We start from the raw sequence: 23852 nt of genomic DNA, 5'->3' as shown, positions 1-23852 counted from the left end.
GTGAGAGTCTTTATACGCATTTATAGGAAATCCCGAAAACGTCATTTTCAATAGACAATTAATAAGAGAACTGGCAACACAGTAACAGCTGACTCACTGTCCCCAGAATGGCCAATGATTAATACATCTTCACTTACGAAATAATATCATAGGAAATCCCCACCTACGGTCAGCCCCTTATGGCGCCCAGTTGGCAAGGCAACCAGACAAACAAAGATGCTCTTCAAAGCCGGCTATTTATAGTCATTGATCTGTGCACACTGCACTGACAATACCTGACAATGCGTCTTATTGTATTTCCTAACAAGCGTCAATCAATGACCCAACTGGGGTTCACCTCGCACTGCCTGAGAGCAGACAAAGGGATACACTATTACCTGATTATATTGCTCGAGACATTGCTAAATTACCTGCACACAAGCCACAGACAGATCTGCTCAGGAGGTCCATCAAAGTGCATAATTAGTGTCAAATTAAATACTGAGATTCATCCCTCTGTGTTATCATATCTGTAACCTGGGATTACCTGCATTGTTCGTGTTCAGGTAATTCATAAAGGTACAGGTATAAAATGAAAGCATATAGAGAATTCGAATCATGATTCATTCTGCATCACAAACCATCAATGATTAATAGGAAACACAATCGTTAGATAGCACCAAAAGGTATTCAAACGAAATCTTTAATGTCAGTGTGTGCAAACACCTAAATCAATTTTTTTACTGCTCGATTCAAACACTTGCTCAGTTGTGTAATGCCTCCAACAAGTGGTGTAGGGCATAACTCTACTTGGAACACAACAGTCTTTCATAATGCCAACCAACATTCACGACAGTATTGAAGATGTAATGAGAATCATAAATCTAAGGAGGCCACAATGACACTCAGCTAAGCAGTCTTTTGTAAACTTCAGTGTAGTTTCAAGCTTTTTGCACTATTTTATTGAACTTTTTTGGCCACTTAAACTGCAGATGCTGAGGGTCAAAAACGCCAATATTGACGCTGTCTTTTTATTTCATCATAGACTCCTCAAATTACTGACAGATGGAAAGCAGAAGCTTGCAATTTTATTTTTTAAATCTTGCCGGCACTTTGAAGCAAGAACAATGGCGTGTTTGAAGGCGTCTGCAAGTGAATGAAGTGGAACAACCAGTCCAGCCACTGTGGAGGTATTTAACAAAGGTCGTTTATCCCTGGAGCAAAGACAAAATGGCCGACTGCGTCAGTGTCACGGTTGAGGGATTCAGCAGTGGGACTCAGATCAGTGGCTCTACCCAAGATGCAACACTAGCTGTACACTCATGTGGAACATGTGAGAGGTGTCCATTATTTACAGTGGTCCAGAATATCTGAAACTAACAACTCCCTGACTAACAATGTAAAGTTTTATTAAACAAATAACAACCTCCAGAAGACTATATAATGTTAGTAATAACAGCAAATTTCAATTCACAATAGTGTGGAAATTGATCTGTATGCTTCAAACCGTACCAAACTGTGAACCATGCATTATTTACTCCTCTCAAGCACTGTCAAGCAGATTAAACTGTCGCCTGTCTGCACAATTAATCTTTCAAACTGCATCATTAATTTCCTTACCACCTAACTCAATATTGTAAAAATCACCTTGCAATCAGCAATGAATATCCCTACAGACTATGTTAATAATAGAAAGAATTGAGAATTTGATTCAATTAAAGTCTTTATCAGACTTCATACACTGTTAAAAACTACATGCTGTTCTTCAAAGGTGACCAAGGCATGACTATCTCAGGTTCAGACCAAAGAGTGTTTTTAATCAATCACAGGAAGGTAACAATATTCAGAGAAATTAAGTGTAACAGGTGACAACAAAGACACGTGTGCAGGACAATAGCTGGATTTCCTTGCAAGTGACCTCCATCTTGCAACCCCAGCTGGACAATGGACCAGGGGGAGATAACCGTAACCATACACCAATGGCCTGGGGCTATTGTAATTAGCAGGTGCTTGGTCAGTCCTGGCCTTTATGCTGTGGCCACAGTGGGCGTGGGGATAGGCCTTTTCAAAAGAATAATACCTGCCCAGTAAAACCTCTTCTCATTTTGTGAGAAAGGGGAGGGTAAATACAGGAATTTCAAATGACATGTGATTGGTTTTCTTGTTCAGATTATTATCCAGCCTAAGAAACGTGCCCTGTAATAATAAAATTGGCTGGACTTGTACCTTTCGTGTTTACTTATCATTGAAAGTGTTTTGACAGGTAATCAAATGTCAAAAGTTTGAAGAAATTTATTGCTTTATATAGCTTAAAATGGAGTGTATCAAATTAATCCTGATGTTATTTTTCGACATTTGGTTACATTAATTCCCCCCCCCCCCCCCCCCCCCCCCCCCCCCAGCTGTGTTTCAGCTGTGATAATTGGCAAGACATGGAAGAGAATTATTTTCTAATTTCCATTTTTAAACTTGTTGAAATATGGAAAAATTACATGTGTTTACCGTGTTTTCAGGTATAACCTGATTTAATAATTGCAATAAAATTTATGGGTTGGTCTGGTTGGTAATTTTGTTCCATAACTAACAGTAAATTCAAAACAATTTTATTTCACATTTTCTTTTTCACCTGGACCGATATTTAACACATAGTTAGTATTCCTTTCAAACTAAAAAAAGAAAATGATAAAACTGCAATATTCATCATCATACCCTGAATGACTTAACTACAACAAGACAATTTGTAGGTCTTGACAGCTTAAAGCTTTGCTATTAAATTGTTGCACTGGAGCATGACCGTCATGTCAAAATGTCATAGCTGGGTCTATGACTGCCATGATTGCTTGCCTTAGAGCAACATGACAAAGCCCAGGCTTACCATGGAAGGGTCAGTCAGATAATTGAGGCAGTAAAGAGGTGCTGATAAGCCTTGTATTATTGGGAGCTCTGGTTTCAACACACTACACCACAGCAACAAACTCAAAATTTGGATAAGTAGCTTTGAATTTCTGATTGCACATGCATAACATGGCATATTGATCCTCCAGAAAATTGACTTCTAAAGAAGCAATACACGTTAAATCCTGGGCCCAAACCATAACAATTGATATTTCGGACAATGGTCAGTCGTGTGACCATCTGCTTGCGCTGTACCTGACAAGCTTGACTGACCAGGTCAGCGTCAATACTTGTTCATTAATCAAGCCAGGGCTTGCACAGGTAAATCAGTGCCTCAGCGTAAGGAGCAGATGTGTCCATTGTGGCAGTGATGGTGTTTAGCGTTGATGCTAGTCTGACGACCCTTGCACACGAGACAGGTACTTCGCCAGACATAACAATGCCCGAAACCTGAATCATGACACGCCAACGTGTCCATCGATGTGGAACAACGACACACCTGAGACACACCTGACGTACAGTGACCACTGTGAGGTCAGGTAACATGAGTAGAGCCCCCATCAGCAACACTCCAACTTGACACGAAAGATGGATGGCTTAAACCTAACAGTAACAACGTGAAGAGAACCATGTACACCTACACTGAAACTGAAATGACAACTAATTGAATACTGTCATAAGTTAGACCAACTTTAATTCAACCTGACACCATGTTGTAACCATGGCAACCCAAAATAAGGACAGCAACCATCCAGCAGAGAAAGAAACCACATTATTCAGACAACAAACAAATTGAGACAAATATGAATGCTGACTCGTTCATGTATGTTTTCTGACAACATAAACACCATGACACCCCATTCAAGATGACAACTGTGGACATAAGCAATCATATCCAACAAAGGAACCTCCAACTATTTGTCAACCAAAATGAAAATGAAAATACTGAATTCAGCTGATAAATCAACAGAAATTTGACATGACATTGACACCACAGTTATGCTGGCCCATCTCAATACTTGAAAGTTGAAGCAAACAATGATCCACGAGAGGAGCAGACGCAGAGGAGGAGCAGACGCAACATAGCGTATCTGCCACCTGTGTCCAGCAACATGTGATACGGCTGACAGATGGACGGCTGATTCCCCAGTAAACATGGCTCATGGGCTGTAGACAAGCCAAAGTCAACAACCATGTTGGCAGATTATGACAGAGTGAAATGACCAGGAGACGTCCTGGTGCAGGTCATGTTGATGTAAATGCCTGAAGTGATGGCTAGTCCAGCCGCCATTGAAGGGTCATCTCACACATTGCAGCAGTCATGACAGGAATAAATTTCACAATGTAAACACCTATGGATGGTGATATCAACCGAACTGAACTTCATAATGTTAAAATGAAATATATGGGATAGCATGGTTATGTGCTTCTTATAACAATATCCCAGCAATATCAAGGCGGGGGACCACACAAGTTGTTAAAATAAAAGTTTCTCTTACCAGCTTACAGGAGTGTAATTCAGCCGTCATGATTAATTTTCTGATACAAACATTTCTTAGCAAATTGACTTTACCGACACGTTTACACTAGTTTGCAAATATTTCACACATGGATGACGAAAGACGACCCTAATGAAATAATAAGAATCATTAAATTACTGCAGCAAGAAGCATGTTACCACCCACTACTTTAAAAACCAAGCCCATCTCTTGAACCATACAATGGCTATAATTGCTCAACAATTGCTCACAATGACTTGGAATTCTTTATACATGCCTTCACATAATTACACAACAAAATACCATGTCTTCTTTTCATGAAGGTATCGACTATATTATTAGAGTTAAAATACTGCCACAATAACCACTACCCTGGCCATGTTTCCATGTGATGGTGCAATGTTGCCAAACATCAATGCTAAATTGTTTAATCCCCGGAATCATTGTAATCACCTATTATTACAACCTCCAAACTTTTTGCTTCTGGCTTTAGTTAATAACAGGCTGCAAAAACACGTCCTGAACTACAAACAGTTTTGAGGACAATAGCATGCACGCCATCTGCTTGGTGCATGCTTCGTGTCCCAGTTGGTGTATACGGTGTATGTACGTCATACTACATCACTGTAACAGCTTGCAGTACAATCATCAATGCATGCATACGTTTTGTCCTGGTTTGTGTTGACCTGACATAATCATCCACAGTTGCCACAAGATCCAAAGGTTGCCGCCATACCTAATGGTTGCCCTTGTTTACTTACAGCTGAAGGTCACATGTGACTACTTCATGTGCAACAGGATAAGGGAAACAAAACAGCTCACAAGGCAAACATTAAAACTCAAACTCACACTACTGTTTGAAGCTTACAAACTTGCGTATGTCCATGTCTGAACTCAAGACTCGGGCCATTTTTGCAATCAGACAGAATGCCTCGAACTCAGAGAATACATTATACCAGTACATGAAGATTTTTCTTATTCACCTTAATTTCTTTTTTGTCCCAAACTGTTGAATGAGAAAAACTTTAAAATGCCTAATAATATTGTTTTTCTTCATGTTAAAATTGATTAAAAATAAGGTTCCCTAAGAAGGAAATACAGCTAAAATCAGGTATTGTTCGTCATCTATTGACATGCAGTCTTTGCAAACTACTCTTTTTCTGATTTTAGTTCTTACTCTTTCTTTTTAGAAAATGTAATCAACTTTACATATTTCATATTTCTTTTTTTAAGTGCATGTCTAATAATCTACTAAGTCCCTTATCATGCTTATGATCATTGCTGTTATAATTATTTCGCTGACACCATTGGCCACATCAAACTAGTCTACAGCTCAGTTCGGACGTGTGGTTAATGTGAAATACCGGTACCTGGAATTTGGGAGAAAACTAGTCCCATAGGGTGTTTTTTTTGTAGTCTCGGACTAATGGACTAGTAGCCATGTCAATCCCTGTATTATGTCAACTAAATGAAAGCAAAAAGATTTAACATAAAAAGTGAAAGTTCGGAAGACCTGACCCATGTACATGTAAGGTGATCTGTTAGTAGAAACACCAATCTGTAGATGAGCCATTAAGAAACAGAAGCACAATGAGGAGATCACAGGGGAGCTATTGCCTTGGTGTTTAGTGTGAATAATTCACGGGTCCAATGCCCTGATATTAAAGCCAACAGACACTTACATGAATAAAATATGCTGATGCCAGAGCTCCTGACTGGTGTTGTCGTATCTTATTCATATGTCAGTCATAACTGGATATACTAAACACTGCTTCTCTAACATGAATCGGCTTATGGCAACTGTTATCTTCTAAAACCATACTCAGGCTGTAATCGTTTATTTCCTATCAATGTAAATTACACTCACCATAGTATATCATCTGAGCAAAAAGATTCTTATCTGAATAAATCTGATTAAGAGGATCTGGAAAAGATTTTAGATGCGCCCTTATTCAGTATCTGCTTATCTCATTTGTGTTTTCTGGTTTACTGGAATAATGGTTTTACTTTGCAGTTGTCATGGCAACAACCTTCATTAAACCAGGTAACCTTCTGTGTCCTTTCATCCTAAAGATGATGTTGAGTGTGTACATAACCCTCTATGTTCCTCTTAAGTAAGCGACCCTGTGCTTCCGGGGTAGAATAGATATTCAGCAACCCATGCTTGCTGTAAAAGGTGACTATGCTTGTCGTAAAAGGCGACTAACGGGATCTGGTGGTCTGGCTCGCTGAAGTCAATCACTGGATTGTCTGGTCCAGACTCAATTATTTACAGACCGCCGTCATATAACTGGAATATTGTTGAGTGCGGCGTTAAACAACCAACCAACCAATCTTAAGTAAGCACATGCTGCATCACTCAGACTACCTCAGCACAACTATATGTTATTTACTTGAATAAGAAGTGGGACTGATAATTTGCTAAAAGCAAGTCATACATTCGTAAACACATTAAAAAAACATTCTAACTTCAGTCTACCATGAAACCATAGCTAGCATTACAGAAATCTTAAGAAAGTATAAGGAAAAACAGTGACATATTGTTGTAAGGTTTCTCCAGTATCGTTCGAGTGATACCTTATCGAGGTGTCACCCAAATACAAGCCCTCTGTAGGTCCATGTTCATAGAACATACAGCCCAATGGACGGCCATTATGTCCATTTAACATGTTTAAGACTGACCATTTGGGTGTTAATATCTTTCCAGGAGGTAGGTGAAGTGTAGGTATGTTGTCAACATGCTTCAGGGAGGTACAATTTCTACTTTATAGGGCTACAAATCCGTGACAAATGGATTCTGAAGGTTTAGCTGATGGTCATAAAGTGACCTGGGGGAGTGGGGAGCACAACTTGTGGGTGACTCACTGAGCCAGGGACAATGTAGGTGAATGCTTTATAGAGTGTGGCAGCACATTGAGGAGAGAATTAGCATTACAACCAGAGCAGGTATCTTACATAAAGGCTAGAATTACCACTAGAAATGTGTACAGACAGTTGGGTCTCCTAGGTTCTGTAGGGAGATAACATGGGGTCATATGGCTAGTAGGGTGTTATCACTGTTATCTCATGGCATTTCTAATAAAGAGCAGAGGCCAGGGTTACAATGATTGTGTGATAAAATTAATTGTCTACAATTAATATTACATTTTTACAAAGGATTCCCATTTTACACCAAAAACTTTGGAACTTTTTAAAGAACTTTTTTTTCAATCTTTTAATTCATAAAAATAATCCGTATCAACTGTCTACAAGTACAAAGTTGATTTTTAACGGCAAATCAGCACAGGTGTTATTTCACTAAAAATTATTCAACCAAATAATATAATCCACTCAAAATTTGATATGGATATAGCTATTATTACATGATACACCAACTGTTCATTATTATATAATGGACTTGCTTGACAATGGTGAAGGACCTGTACTGACACTTCACTATTACAGTATAATAAAGAAGTTGTTATACATAAACCTTTGCCTACTCTGTCCCTATCAAAAGTTGAGTAGTATATATAGGCTTAGGCCAGTTTGTATCAGCTACCTCCGACAGGGCATGCCAGTAATTGCGAGCCTTATCTTGCAGAAGACTTCCACTATCACAGTCAGGATTTGGAAAGAGCCCAGGGCCAATTCCTCTTCTAAACAAAGGATTTAATTACCTATTGTCTCTGACCACAGAACAACAATGGAGCCAAGATGAGTGCCTGCTTGACTTAAGGTGTGTATGTGCCAACTTTATCATGCAGCCCCAGATAAACAAAGCCACGCTGTGGTGGTGATAAGACGCAGAATAGGAAACGGTATATGTCGAGTATTTGAGGATATTTAAGGAATTACTGCTTAACACCAACTTCATAAACCATTTCATAACTCTGTCGTCCCATGTTTCATAATCATGAGTATGGAAATAGAAAACACACATACAAATGATAATCGGGAATGGAATACATTTCTATATTGGCATACATAAAAAATATTATCCAATGAACGGAAGAACCTCTTATTCAAACAGAATTACACATTTCCAGATGCGAACAATTTTCATAAAACATGTAAATCCCAACTTAACATAACCCAAGTAGCGATGGCGCAGAAGAGGCAGCCCTGTGATGACAGAACTGTGATAACCTGCTCTGGCAACACAGAGGTTCGGACAAAGAATAAGTCGCTATGAAAAAGTGTGTGATGTCTGCGGACTTGATCCAGGTCTCCACTGTGTCAATGTGTAAATCCTGATGCTCAGAGTCAGCCCTTGGATAAATATTAACTTTGGCCCTCACAAAAGCTAGGTCACGGCGGCATCCACGTTCTCAACCACCACTGCACCGCCACGAGTTTGTCTGACTGTTCCAACAAATCTCTAGGAGAGATACTGCATATACAAGCAGCTTGGAGCATTACAAGACCATACTTCTGAGGCGAAAAATGGTTCCATTCAGCAGAGATAAAGTTCGTGCATTGACTAATTAACAAATAAAATGCAAATGATAACATCATTAAGGTAATCATATTATAGATATCAAGATATCTTCGTAAGCATAAATCCCATTTTTAATAGAACTGAAAATGGATAATGATATGAATCAGTTGAGGAAAACTAAAAGTAATACTGAAAAATACAACATGCATTAAAGCTAGGTTTCAGAAAGAGACATTGGCTGTCTAACGATTGTTAACAAAGAAAATTATACTGAAGCTCACCTGCACAGCACTGTTGAGAAAGCAGTTGTTTTCTCCAGGTGCATTGCGCAAACCCTTGGTCTTGGAGAATGCAATGCTGTTGTGTCTGTCCCATGTGTCATAGTAGGGGTTCGGGCAGTTGGCGGGGAGATAACTCTCCAAGTCATCAGCAATGGTTGTCATTTTGGATAGAATTAGAAGATGCGTGCTTACGTCAAATCCATATCAATCTGAAAGAGGAGAAAAACAAGATTTTAAAACATAACTTGAAAACATGGAAAGAAGAAAAAAGTATCAAACCAATAGAAAATGTACAAACATCTTTTATTAATTAGTGTGGTTATAACAAAACAAATATGAAGAAAATCAATACCTTTAAGTGACCAGCCTATTTCAAAAGTAAATGTTCTATCCTGCTTTAACTACCTCATTCTATTTCTATCACACTTTATCAAACCAAATGCTCAAAAATAATCTCAATAAATCAATAGCTCATTTATTCATGGCGTTGGCACCATGCAATACTATCCGAGGAAGACGGTTGTACTAGCACGACAACAAGACGCCAGGCCAGGTGAGAGATTGTGTGATAATATCCAAGTAACCATGTGCAGGTATCGCTAACAGTCCCATAACTGATATCTCAAGCATGGGGCAAAGCAAGGGGAACTCTGATAGCCACAGAACCTGAGCTCAGCATGTGCTGTTGTCACCTGCATATGACCAGCTACATTATTTCTTCTAACTCTTATCTTTCCTTTACATCTCTATACTACTCAGCAGGATCATTCTCCAATTTTACAAAAACACATATTTCTATGGCAACATATGTTCTTCCATGATACAAGGAATGCTATATGAAGCATTGAGTCTCAACTTCAACAAAAAATTATTAATGTCTGTCTTTTTGTACAAACTTAAACATTACTGGATAAGAGCTTAGAATTGCTAAATGTATTTATCAATTCCTGTTTCCAACAATAAAAGCTTGGAAATATCAGTTTTTATCCTGAATACTTTGTGTGTTCAGCCATTTTATAATTGGTCTTATGACAATATATTTTTTATACTTTGTACCTAGCGAAGAATTATTTAACATTTCTTTCAGTTGGCACGAGCATTCTTAAACAGAACTTTAAGACAAGCTGCCATGACTAAACACTGCCCAGCCAACCACGAGCTAGCCAGGTGGAAGAATACACCTGAAGTCCCTTTCAAGTTCATTCGAGCAGAACCATTGACCTGGTGCAGAACCAGTGGAGCAAGACCTGATCAAATCAAGTAGGTCATTATCACCACCCAAACTTCCACAAACAAGTTATCACCTTGAAAGGGAAATATGCATCATCACTGTCATACAGACATGTTGACGTTCTCGGTCCATACAGGCATGATACAGGTGCATCATGCTCCTATACAACAATGAATGCACCAAGGTCATGACGCCCTACGCGTGCCTGTCAAAATGGTTCTAAAAATATCACAATGACAGTTTAATGCCCAAGTACAAACTAACCTCTCAACTGAATCTCATCTAAACTAGCTGAAAAGACCCGGATCAGAAATCCTGAGAAACAGTCAGCTGATAGTTCAGGTCTAACATAGATGTAGGTATATAAAAAATACCTATTTGCACACAATGTACTTCACTTCTCTAAAGCCCTCCACAGGTATATTTGTCAAGCCATATAGAAAGGCTCCACCCACAACTCTGTGACACATAGTGACGTGATGGGATTGGTGTAGCATAGACATGTCAAGCGTGGGTTGGTATGGGGGACCAGTGTACAAAGGTGCACTGTAACACTCCCCATGGCTATGATATACACTTTAATACTCCCCGTGGCTATGATATACACTGCATACTATATCATACACGCTGGACAAAGAATCGTCAAGTTACAGCCCAACAGTCAACAATTGAGTATCACGGTATTCAACCCTAAAAACATTTTTCCCAATTTCATCTCTGATTTGTCACCTTAAGTATCCCATTAACAGCAAGGCTTTCATAAGTGTCTCATTACAAAATAATAGGACAGATCTAACACTGCTAGCACGGCTAGAAAAGAAAACTTCAGATATTCTTCAGAAACCTGACTTACTCCACACAATGTGACACTGACAGAGAAAAGAAAAATTAATTTTTTAAAGTAAAACTCCTGTCCTTATCATTGTTACTCCATTCAAACAATTCCAAAAGATTTGTTGAATATCCAGTTTCTCAAGCTACACTAAACCTATAAAAAAGCACACAAATTCAGCCAACAAACCTGTCCTTACGGCTGATCTCTGGTATATATTTTGTCTGGTCAGGGCACACAATTAGTATTACATAAGCAGTATATGTAAGCATTAGTCAAATAACCATGGCAACGTATCATCAGTGCTGATAAAATACACCATAGCATCGATCTGTCGTGTGATACAGGCTGTCAAGGCTATCTCCCTTATCAGATGCACTCAATGCTGACAACCATCACCTGACAACACATGATGTAAGCCTATGAGGCATGCAAGATAAAAATTATCTATGGAACCAGTTTTTTAAGTTCCTTCATCTTATGACTTCAAATTTAGAAAACTCTTTCAATTGTATGACAGAAATTATTTTTGTTTAATATATTAATTGATAATTCTGATTACTCATAACTTTAAAAAATATGTCCAGTCCTTGTCAGTCTTATCTCCTCTCTACTGGAATTACCACACTAAAAATAAATCATGTGTATATTAGTCATAGTACTCAACATACTTAAATCTATACACTCTATATACTTTTCTCAAAATGACAATTCACACACGTCCCTTGTGACTACAAATAACTTATTCAAAAAATGACTATGATTATTGTTTTCTTTGGCATATCAGTGGAACAAAATATATTAAAATCAGTGTTGAGCAACGAAAATGAAAATGGCTCCATACCATATAATTAGACAAATGAAAAAGACAGTGCTCATTTATTGATCAGTACTCTCCAGTTGGACGTTGATGCATGTCAAGATTATCCTAGCTATGACAAGAATCTTGTGTATGTGTATTAAACTGATGTTAAATCAATAACGGTGATTAACAAAATGGCAGCCACAGGTAGTTTGACCAATGGAAAAGCTGGAATGACAATTATCCTGAATAGTCAGTTTGTAATTACCTACACTGAAAATTCCTCCCAGGGGATTAAGACTGGACTAACATACCCTCCCTGACAGGTATGACACATCGTTAATTAGTTGGCGGTCTTGTCATTACTGCCAATTGATCAGGTGATGTGCAGGTCACCTGAGATTGTGATTAATTACATACTATTCTCCAGAGATGATATCTCCATCAACAAATTCGAAATATGTGGTTTAATGTCTTGCATAAAAAAGGAAATATTTACCTGGACCTAACAGATTATGGGGTAAAGTCACATGTAGAGTACAGCAGACCTAGAGTAGCTGGTGACCATTTACTATGTTTACAGGTGTACTGTTTACATTATAAATCTAAACATCATGACTCACCCTTGTACCCATAAGTACCCAATGAAAAATAATACCCATGGTTACTTTAATAAAAATAATATTGAATTATTAGTCATATAAGATGACAGACAACTTTTAAAAGCAGTCATAATTCAAGTATTTAAGTTAAGCTTTGCAAGTTTACTGTTACCGTCCTACCTGAAGTCTAGGACAACAACAGAATGGACTCAAATCATCCACCATACACACTTTTGTGTATCATTATCCAGGTAAACGTGGTCGTCAACATGTGTCACCTGTGTAGTTATGATGTGAATTACTGGAATTATCAGGTAATAGTCTGACAGAATCTGCATCATCATGTCCCAACAAAGTGACATCAGGAGAAGTGAAGCAGCAGCTCTGGCCTACATAGGAGGCCTAGTACGCACACGCTACATCCCCGACTGATGCTTCTCGCTCTACCAACTCTTAAGACGTTATTGTGAAGACGGCAGTCACGTACCTGGGCCATGATTCATAGACAGAACATACCCATTACTTAGGTATACAATGAAATCATGATACAGATGGTGCCATTCCTGGTGAAAATGCCAGGATTGACTAAATTGTGGTTCAACAAATATGTTTCTTTTCTATGTTAATTTCTTTTGTGTTTATATACTACTCAAGAAAAGTTAAACATTTGTTAAAGAACACCCAAATCTTTCATATATCTATAGTGAATCTGCCATGGCAAATATGGTTTCACTGTATGTGCCAGCATTAACATTAAATTTGACCCCATACATTGTAAAACCTAAAAAAATGTTTGTTCAATCATGACGGTGGACAGGGGCAGAGGTTCGCCTGAATGATGTAAACATTTAATCTACTAACTGTCATTCAACTACAGAAATATCTTTTCTCATCAAAAGAACAAACAAAAGCAAAAGTTTTCAGGTATAACTTTCATGCAATCCCGTTTTTCACATTTCACATTACTTTACAAAAAGTACTGTTGAATTATCAAAGGGTTTTGTTTCAATCAATCAGGTTTAGAGAAAAGAATGATAGTTGTCATGAAAGGCAAAACAAACAAGAAGCTGTTTGAAGAAGACAATGGGAATTGATTAAGTGTATGTCATTAGGGCACAATTAGTTCTAAACAAACTGTAGCTTCTACAGCTGCAAGGCTTGTAATATTACAGAGACCCTGGTTGATAGTAATCATACTTAGCTGCCTTTCAACCCACTTATTAGAGTGTGTCCAAGAAGCCTGCACTACCTAATCCTCCTGAAATCACCACGTAAGAGGGTATACAGTCCATAAATCTTCAACGATAAGAGAGGATAGCATGTCTTGACAAGATCTAGCCTTATCAATGTCACAGAAGAAAAAGTTTCAATTTAGCTATCTTGTATTGGGTTTGTGTTTGGGCTGTTACAAAGATGCTAAGCTCTGGCTACTGACAATCCCCTTTGGAGTGACACTGGTCAAACGTTCTACATGTGACAACCCTGTGTTGACAATTGTGTGGGCAAGGGGCCAAGTTGGACCAGGGCAGAATTATATTCCATATCACATTAGTGCGTGTCAGGTAGCTTTGTTTACATACTGAGGCCCTTCATGTCAAATCATCCAAATCTACAAACAACCCCAATCGCCAGATCACGCAAGTGTATTTCAAGCTTTTTGTACAACACAAAAGCACATAGTGAGATCAGTCACACATTTGTGTAAACAATATTTCTCCATACCCATGTCTACCTTTTGTAGTAATAAATCTTTTCATTATCACAGCTCTGACAGTGAGAGGTTTGTACCACTGGGCTTGTCACACACAAGGCCTTACATCAGGATTCAAAACATAAACATATTTATTTCTTCATAATCTTGTTTTTTTGGTTATGCCAGCACATACACAAATATTTCGTGACAGCACATGACAGATCAAACATAAAACTGAACACTAAAAGTTGTATAATTTGACATAAACATGCGATAAATAAAGCTCAAGAACTTCAACATCAGTATTTATCAACTTTTGAAAGAGAACTTTGGGCCCTCAAGAATATTAGGTAATTCAATGCCCATGCTGTGGCTGATTTCGTAGATCTCTTCGGTTATGGATGGTTTAATTCCTTTGAGCATTTGGAGAGTAAGGCTATCAGCTGCCACCCTTCTCCATCATCAGTTTATACTGACCAAAGTATCTTAGATGCGATGGTTTTATCACTGTTGTAAAAGACACCGTTAACCGCTGCTTGTTTGATATTGATTAAGAGTAAGGGGTAGATAGCTGTGGAACTGATTAAGAACCCATCATCAAAACCATGTACTGTAGACACTGTGCATCTTTGAAAACATAGGTTTTATAACTGCTTGACACCTGTCATCCTGCAACGTCAGCATAACACTGGACTTTATAGCAAAATTCAGATCAAGAAATGATCGAATTTTGGCAAAAAGTCCTGTTTTGTAACTCTAAACAGAGTGTATTCAAGCTGTAAAATATTCTGTATTTGGCATCCCAAGCTGGAAGTGGATTCCCCAGCCATGCCTCTATACAGCAAGATCAAGATGGAATATGTATGATTTCTGCTAACCTGCTCAAGACAACTACACTACGCACTTAAATCATAAATAAATACAACAAGTTTACTTTGAACTCTATGCATGAAAATATGAGCCACCCTGCTCATGCACATGATCTTTTGAACACAATCTGCCTTCTAGACTGACAAACACGAAAGCCACAGTTTGAGTTGGCCAATCCTGCGATCACGTGTGTCTTGGTCGTGCCAATTTCTTACTGATTTCTCCAGCAAAGAACCGAAGTAAACTTGAGACACAAAATAGGACCCAATGCAGATCTCACTGCTCCTATCAACTAGCACACCTGCACGTAATACCCCCAGGGGAGTAGTCACACAAAATGGGAGTTCCATCTTGATAAGGATGTTTGTCAACGTTCCCATTTTCCATGATTTCCAACAATTTACTTTCTCTACAATTAACAAGAAATTTGATATGCCACGATATGCAGCCTTGTATCTGATATTCATACACTCTCTTTTTCTCAGCCATAAGTAGAATCTGTTGTCAATGTTATTTTTCATTTATTTCTGTGTTTGACTTTGAGTATAGTGTTTTCCATAAAAACATTCTACAGCAAGACCGGTTCATGAGTACTACCCATACACATTCTAAAACCATTATAAACAATTTTAACACATCAACAAATCAGCATGATCAAGGGAACTTGTTGCATCATTAAACATCTCAAGCTGTCTACCACCTGTTGTACCAAAATTTACATTTCTTACATTAAGATGAAGGAAATATCAAAAAGCTGTCAAAAGAAACAAAAACCTGTCTCCTCTATTTACATAAATTACCATCAGATGAATACAAGGGACCAAGTCTCCCATAGATCAATAATCCTTGTCTAATTTGCAATGCAGTTTTGGTAAAGACATGTTTCAACTTCAACAATGTTCCCCAATGTGTTACAATGCAATACAATAGAGAGGTGTTATGAGTTATACAGCACATGCCCTAACTTGCCACTGTTACACACACTACCCAGCTGACTGGGTAGCTATACTACACATTGGTCTAATTAACCAGATCGTGATGTCCCTTTGCACTGGGGTAGCACTCCGGTGAGACTGAACACCTGGGTGTATGGTCCTCTCTTTGGGATCTGTGAGAGTTGATGAGCAGAATGGCTGATGAGGATATGTAGGTGGGAATCCCATGGGGAAGTCACATTCATCCTTCATTATTTACCTGTAATCAGGCTTCCTTTTGCCCATTGCTAATCACCTATCAGCGCCAATCATCTGTTGACCCCCCCTCCCCCCGTTAAGTTTATACCTTTGTTATCTTTTTACATTTGTTGTTCTTCCAGGTACATATTTATGTTCTCTGCTTCATAGCATTTATAACCTGACGAAAGAGTAAGTAACATACTCCAAAACGTGTTCATCATAATAAAGAAGTTGTCATCCATGAATTCTCTTCCGTGTGTGTATCACTTCTAAATGCCTTGCAAAGACTTGTTATCGGGCTGTCCTCACAACATGCACAAGGGGGCAACTTTTTGACAGGTTGTACCTGGATTTATCAACTTAAGCAAGTAATCCCGCATCACACTGTTGATATCACAGGGTTAAGACAGTACTATAAAGGGTACTATAACATAAGTAGGTGGTTTTATAAGTTATATAACCTTTGGAAGATGTAAGAAAGGAGATGGAAGTTAATTGTGACACTGAATGATAAATAAAGGTACATTCAAAATTATGAATCTGGAATGTAAGTTAACATGCTTGACACAGCAGATGTTTTAATTTTTGTCACAAATTGAACATAAAAAATATCTAACTAAACCAAAATAAAATATACTTAAATACAACATGTACAGTTACTTATATGATGTTCCTAATTGTATGAATAGTTTCATTTTTTAGAAGAATTACTCATCGATCCTGATCAAAGTGATTTCATAATATTTGCTGATTCTGTCCTAAAATGATGAACTAGTCATGGGACTTTTTCCTGCAAGGTACACGATATCCGATTTTAAGATGACTTTTACTAGCATCACTACCTTACAAAAAGTTGTTTTAACTGAAAAAGAAAGTATAGTCCCCTGCTTTTATTCAGAGTCAACAACACAAGGAGTAAACAAATGTTACTAAAAAATACAGATATACTAACCAGCAAGTTTTTTTTCTTTTAAATAATATGCATATTAACAAAATCAAAGTAAATGTTCAATAAATTGTTTGATGGAAAAATAGTACAATCGCAACAGACGCGTAGTAGAAGTTATGTATTCCTTCTAAACAAATAGGCCTATATTATTCTGCACTGCAAGCTTCACTTTCCGATCCGAGTTACCGCGTTCAAACGGTAAAAGATTTTGGCATAAAAACATTCGATACAAAGCCTAATTAAGTTAATACATCACTGAAACGCAGCATTTCAAAACAAAATATTGTACAGTAGTGTGTTCAGGTTTTGCGATACGGACTATAGGGACCTGGCATCTACCTGGATCTGCCTACCTGGCTTCACGGGCTAAAGGTAGTCCCGGTCCTGAATACTATACGTAAACAATGACCCGTAAACATAACACACTTGAGAAACACGTTGTCCCCCATAAACTTTCAAATACATTGAAATATATAATTTTGCAGAAATACCGTAGTTGATAAGAGATTCCAACGCCAGTCGTTGTAATTCACCTGGGAGGGCGTTCCGACTACCTGGCATCGCACTACGTCCATCGTCGGCTCTCCTTTCGTCCCATGCAAAACACCGCTTCCCACGTGCAGGTAGCGCTTATGAAATACACTTAAATTACAAAAACATAACTTACCCAGTTTTTCCACGAAACACAAAACACAGTAATATCCACTCTCACGAAAGTTGCCGAAGTTTCCCACTTGTTGTGGCTGTTTGATGTCGTCCGCTAATCAACAAGCCCTACTAGCGCCATCAGGGGCTATGCAAATGAGCGCGGAAGGATTCCTACATGACTCACGGTGGGGAACAATACGTGACGTAGTAGAAAGGTATTGTGTGTTGTTTGGCAACTTAGTGCGCCTTAAAACTTCAGTTTGCGCTGGGATGCATTTGCGAACATCCTATATGCACATCACAGATGTTATTGCTAACTGTATTTTATCCAAACGCACCATATCAAATCACCTGTAGAAGTGTCACTTTGATACTCTCACCTGAGCGGGAGATCCCGTTATCAGGTGGCGGCGGTGATTAGGCCAAGGTGCGCCTCCATTGACGGAGCACACACTACTATACCGACATTTGCGTGATGGGCACACAGCTTTAACCGGCCACAGGAAACGCATTTCCTCTCGTATACCCCAGTGGACGCTTTGATTGATGCTTTATAGGTTTTGATGGCAGGCCTGGCTTGGAAATACAACAATCCCCTTGCTGTTAGTTGTAACAGAGAATCGTTAAGGCTTAACGATACTTTAAGTGCTTTTACAAAAGATCGATTTAATTGTAAAATGGGTTCATTCACTTAAACTTTCCATCGATCCCTGTATATAAACATCTTCTATGAATTCTTAAAACATATATATTTTTTTTAATTTTCAACATGGAATTCCATTTAAAAATGATTTTTTTTCAAAGGTTAGTAACACTGGATTAATTGGAAGACAATAAGTAAAAGCAAAATTGTATTTTAAATTTTAACTACTTGTAGATATACACCGAAATCATTTTAGCAGAATGATAATTTGTAATTCGATGGGACAGTCGCATTACCTAACATATGGACAGATGTCCGCTTTCTGTTTGCCATGCTTTTATAACCGCACAGCATAATGTGTATACAAATTGCTTATCGAAAACGTTTAATAATCGCAAGAAAAGCTTTGTTAAATAAATATTTTAAAAATGTGTATGTCACTGTGTCATTGCCAGAGTACAAAAAATTACGCAGGGCGTTCTTTGGCAACGTGACATTCAAAGTGAAGCGTTCATTAAGTATACATAAAAAAAATAAAAAAAATATCGTAATTCAAAGTTGAATCCACATCGCCTTGACCTAATGCACAATTACCCGAGCTGGGTAACCACCTCGAACGGTAATGTTGATGTGTTGTTTAGACCGAAGATAAATCGATTGAAAAACTGTATGCACCATTCGTTTTCTGTTTACGTTAGAACTAAAAGCGGTAAACTTCAAAACGTACAGCTGGATAAGTCCTACACACTTTCTCCCTTATAGTCAGAAAAGTAAATATTGACTCTGGGATTATCCGTCATTAAATGCAGCCCTAGCTGAGCGGCTATAGGTTTACAACCTTACATCTCCCGTACATGGTTCCTACACAAATATTACGAGTAAAGTCTGATTACGCTTATAGAATACAAAAATAAAGAAAAGTAGCAGTTTGGTCGGTTGTAAAGTTCCAAACGATTCATTCATTCACAAGACCGTTTAAATGTCAATCACGCGACCCGCTACCCTTAGTAAACAGCAGAGTCCGTGTGTTTTAACTCCACCTTAACAAAGGCTGGGCTGAAAACGACCATTTCGGGTGGTTTAATGACGTTACCATAGTAACGATTACTCTAATTTGACAGTAATTACCGACTTCAACGACCTCGGTTAATGATTTCATAAAGGTTTCTAGTTTTATAACTGTCTCTACAGGACGTTTCCAAATAGCCGTAAAGCTTTCTGTTTTTGTTACCTTTGACGAACCTGTTATTTTGGTCATTCAACGAGGCGGGTCATCGACCTGCAACTGTTATAATGTTATAGGGGCAAGACATTATTAAGGACGTGAGAAATCAGTTGACCTGTAGAACAAAACGCCCTCTAATATTTCTTCCATGAATACATTTTTATTTATAATAGATGAAAATGATTACGATATTACTTTATTTAAACGCGTCAAACTGTTGTTTACTTTTAAACCCTAATCCATCAAAGTTGCTGTATGGTCAACGTAGATATACACAGAAACACAAGTTATGCCAGATTCTAAGCGGACATATATTTTTAAAGTGCGAATTCGCTTCGCGGTGTTGTGCCATTTCGTTTTCAGCCAAGTAACGTTTTGTTAACGTTTGTATATTTTTTTGTATATCCAATTTTTTAAGTTGTTGTTATTATCATTATCATTGTTGTTGTTGTTATTGTTATTATCATAATAAGAATAATTAAACTGTCTGGAATTTGTCAATTTGCCCGAGCCTTTACCCCTTAAAGGGACATATCCATTCACAAATGACATTTTGTTCATGATTTTTTCCAGCCAAATCGACCGAAGTGTATCTTAGTAGAGATTTATGGGTCAATCTAACCTGTACGTAGTATACAGTGGGGCGACAACAGTGTGGGATATAGCCAGGGCATTTATATCTCATGAAAGTCACTTCAGATATGGTAACTGGGGACACGGGGTATGGTGTAGGCTGTTCTACTACTAGTATATATAAACTGCCGGGCAAAAGAAAGTATACACCCATGTCTGATGCTGGCTAAAGGAAACCAACAAGACATGACCATTCGATAGTGATGTATTTCATACAGGTATCATAGCTGTGTTTTGGACCTTGCTTTGGCAGTGTTTCAGCACGTTTTGATAGCGTTTGTAATATTTTGACCAAATCAAGTTTTCAAGAGTGTACTTTCTTTTGCCCGGCAGTTTATGTATCTTGCAGCCTGATACAACGGTGGTGTCCCCACCCCTACCTACCCCTACCTACCCGTTCCCTCACGACCCTTCAAGCTGGTCACACAACGACGTGAGTATTTCTCCTACCATCTCTGTTTGCAGTAGATAACGACGGTTCTACCTGCACGGCCCTGTCATAAGCTGTCAAACTTGGGGATTACGTGCGAGCGGGGAGAGTCTTGAGAGTGGCCTGTGCATTGTATGGCGACTTCGTGTATTTGATGAAGATAACACACGCTGTTTGGACATCACAGACTTTTGTGATGTAATGTATTGTGTTCGTATATTGGTAAATATGTCAAAACTGTGGTTAACACTCAAGTGCACTTAAACGTAGAGATATTGTAGTGGCGCTTCCCCAACTTCAAGTTACATAAACAGTTTATCAAATGAAAAACGGTTCTGAAAACCGCTCGAATTAGCCTTTTCGACACACGAACGCCATACCAGTACATTAAGCGTTGTAAAGTAAACAAAATGCATGTGTTGAAATGAACAGTTTAACATTGATACGAACACATCTCACTACCTTCGTAACGATTTCTATACGTTTCGCTCATTCCTTATTCTGCACTTGCTGTGGACCAAGATGGGGCCTAATCATCCCCGTGAACTTGAAATTAACTAACTTGTTTGATAAATACGGTCCCTGGTCACCCCAAATTCAAAGTTCCGATGTTAATACCCGGAGCGGAAAAAACTACTTAACTAACTCGTAGTAAGATTTTTTAAACTCCATATGTACAAATAATCGTTTTGTGCGTTTAAACTCAAATCAAATTAAACATATCAGTACTCTGTAAGCTACGACTTCTTACGCTACTTGTCACTGATCCATACCGGGACTACTTTCATGTCACGCTAGACCGATAATAAACTTTTTTAAACCATGTTTTAACTGAGACTTAGAAGCATCTGTAAGATTTAGGTTTTCGTGAAATAAAACAAACACGTCTTCTCAAGGTATTGATCTATTCTAAGTTTTGTTTGTCTACCTTAATACAATCAGCTGCATTGTTCAGTACCCAAGCGTTTCTATAAGCATCACAAGGTCTGGCCAGCCATTGTTGTGGGGCGATCTTCATGTCTCTAATAAACTGTTGTTTACATTGTATTTACTTACAGTTTCGTTTTGACACCTCTGACAATGGGCCCGGCTTGTGGATGGGTTGTTTGTTGTTACTGGGCGTCACGCTATACCTGGGGACGCAGGACTTCCACAATAAGCTGATTACTCAGGTGTGTCTTATATACTATATAGACTATAGGTAGCAGTTATAGTAAAATAGCAGCTTAACTGATACAAACTGCCGAGCAAGAGAGAATATACACTTGTACACTCACGCTTCACTCCGCTCATAACCGTATACTGTGGATTTGCGACCCCGGGGGTTCCTTGAGACGGGTGTGTGCACGAGACTGGTTGTGAAATACTCATTGATATGATGCATGTAGTATCGCCTATGATACCCGTATTAAATACGTCAACAAAATATAACCATTTCTTGTTTGTTTCTTTTGTGTGTATACTTTCTTTTCCCCAGCAATTTACTCATCTGTTCCTGCGCTGTATCTGCACTTTATTTTGTGGGTTTTTTTTTCAATATAACACGTAAAATAACCTGTTTTCATCTTAGTGAATATGACCCGTACATATATTGATCTGTACTTTATTTTGTGGGGTTTTTTTTCAATATAACACGTAAAATAACCTGTTTTCATCTTAGTGAATATGACCCGTACATATATTGATCTGTACTTTATTTTGTGGTTTTTTTTTTCAATATAACACGTAAAATAACCTGTTTTCGTCTTAGTGAATATGACCCGTACATATATTGATCTGTACTTTATTTTGTGGGGTTTTTTTTTCAATATAACACGTAAAATAACCTGTTTTCATCTTAGTGAATATGACCCGTACATATATTGATCTGTACTTTATTTTGTGGGTTTTTTTTTTCAATATAACACGTAAAATAACCTGTTTTCATCTTAGTGAATATGACCCGTACATATATTGATCTGTACTTTATTTTGTGGGTTTGTTTTTTTCAATATAACACGTAAAATAACCTGTTTTCATCTTAGTGAATATGACCCGTACATATATTGATCTGTACTTTATTTTGTGGTTGTTTTTTTTCAATATAACACGTAAAATAACCTGTTTTCATCTTAGTGAATATGACCCGTACATATATTGACTTTCCAGAATAGGAAGGACAACTTTAAAATCTACTACTGTCAAAAAAATATGTTTATTTATGTCACGTGCACAAATGGTTTAACATATTTTTATTTCGACTGGAAATTGGGATTGGTAAACAAGACAACTCTTATTTTAATACCTTTCCTTGTATAAAAAAAATCAAGTAACAAATGCAGAAAACAGCACAGATGTCACACATAGTAGCCAACCGATCCTCATTAGTCGATCCTGGGGACCTGTTCTGACCCGGAATCCCACAGGGAGACAAACATGGGGTACTGGGGACCTGTTCCTACCCGGAAGAATACCCACAGGGAGACAAGCTTTGGATACTAGGGACCTGTCCTGACCTGGAATCCCACAGGGTGACAAACATGGGGTACTGGGGACCTGTTCTGACCCGGAAGAATACCCACAGGACAAGTATGGATACTGGGGACCTGTTCGGACCTGGAATCCCAACCAAGGAGACAAGCATGGTGTACTGGGGACCTGTTCTGACCCGGAGGAATACCAACAGGGAGACAATCATGGATACTGGGGACCTCTTCTGACCCGGAAGAATACCAACAGGGAGACAAGCATGGATACTGGGGACCTCTTCTGACCCGGAAGAATACCAACAGGGAGACAAGCATGGATACTGGGGACCTCTTCTGACCCGGAAGAATACCAACAGGGAGACAAGCATGGATACTCGGGACCTCTTCTGACCCGGAAGAATACCAACAGGGAGACAAGCATGGATACTCGGGACCTCTTCTGACCCGGAAGAATACCAACAGGGAGACAAGCATGGATACTGGGGACCTCTTCTGACCCGGAAGAATACCAACAGGGAGACAAGCATGGATACTCGGGACCTCTTCTGACCCGGAAGAATACCAACAGGGAGACAAG

The 23852-nt window shown here is 38.4% G+C and overlaps 1 protein-coding gene across 4 annotated transcripts in view; it reads right to left on the bottom strand.

The window, feature by feature from the left end:
* Positions 1–21918, bottom strand: part of LOC139467964 (serine/arginine repetitive matrix protein 2-like) — a 43184-nt gene extending 21266 nt beyond the window's left edge. Inside the window, exons 1-2 of one of the 4 annotated variants that reach the window (XM_071249576.1) lie at positions 21864–21918; positions 9075–9283 (exon numbers count right to left, since the gene is read on the bottom strand). In XM_071249576.1, coding sequence (XP_071105677.1) covers positions 9075–9236 — 162 coding nt within the window. In that variant the 5' untranslated portion in view covers positions 9237–9283; positions 21864–21918. Of the gene's footprint in view, positions 1–9074; positions 9284–17895; positions 18088–21863 lie in introns of those variants that run through there. The other 3 variants (XM_071249578.1, XM_071249575.1, XM_071249577.1) reach the window with 3 other exon arrangements.
* Between the last annotated feature and the right edge of the window lie 1934 nt (positions 21919–23852).

This window comes from Haliotis cracherodii, unplaced genomic scaffold, assembly GCF_022045235.1.
Source record: "Haliotis cracherodii isolate W230 unplaced genomic scaffold, xgHalCrac1.p SCAF_2, whole genome shotgun sequence".
In the NCBI taxonomy this organism is placed as follows: Eukaryota; Metazoa; Mollusca; class Gastropoda; order Lepetellida; family Haliotidae; genus Haliotis; species Haliotis cracherodii.
The sequence above is the reverse complement of the archived record's forward strand: the minus strand, read 5'-3'. Positions and strand labels throughout refer to the sequence as shown.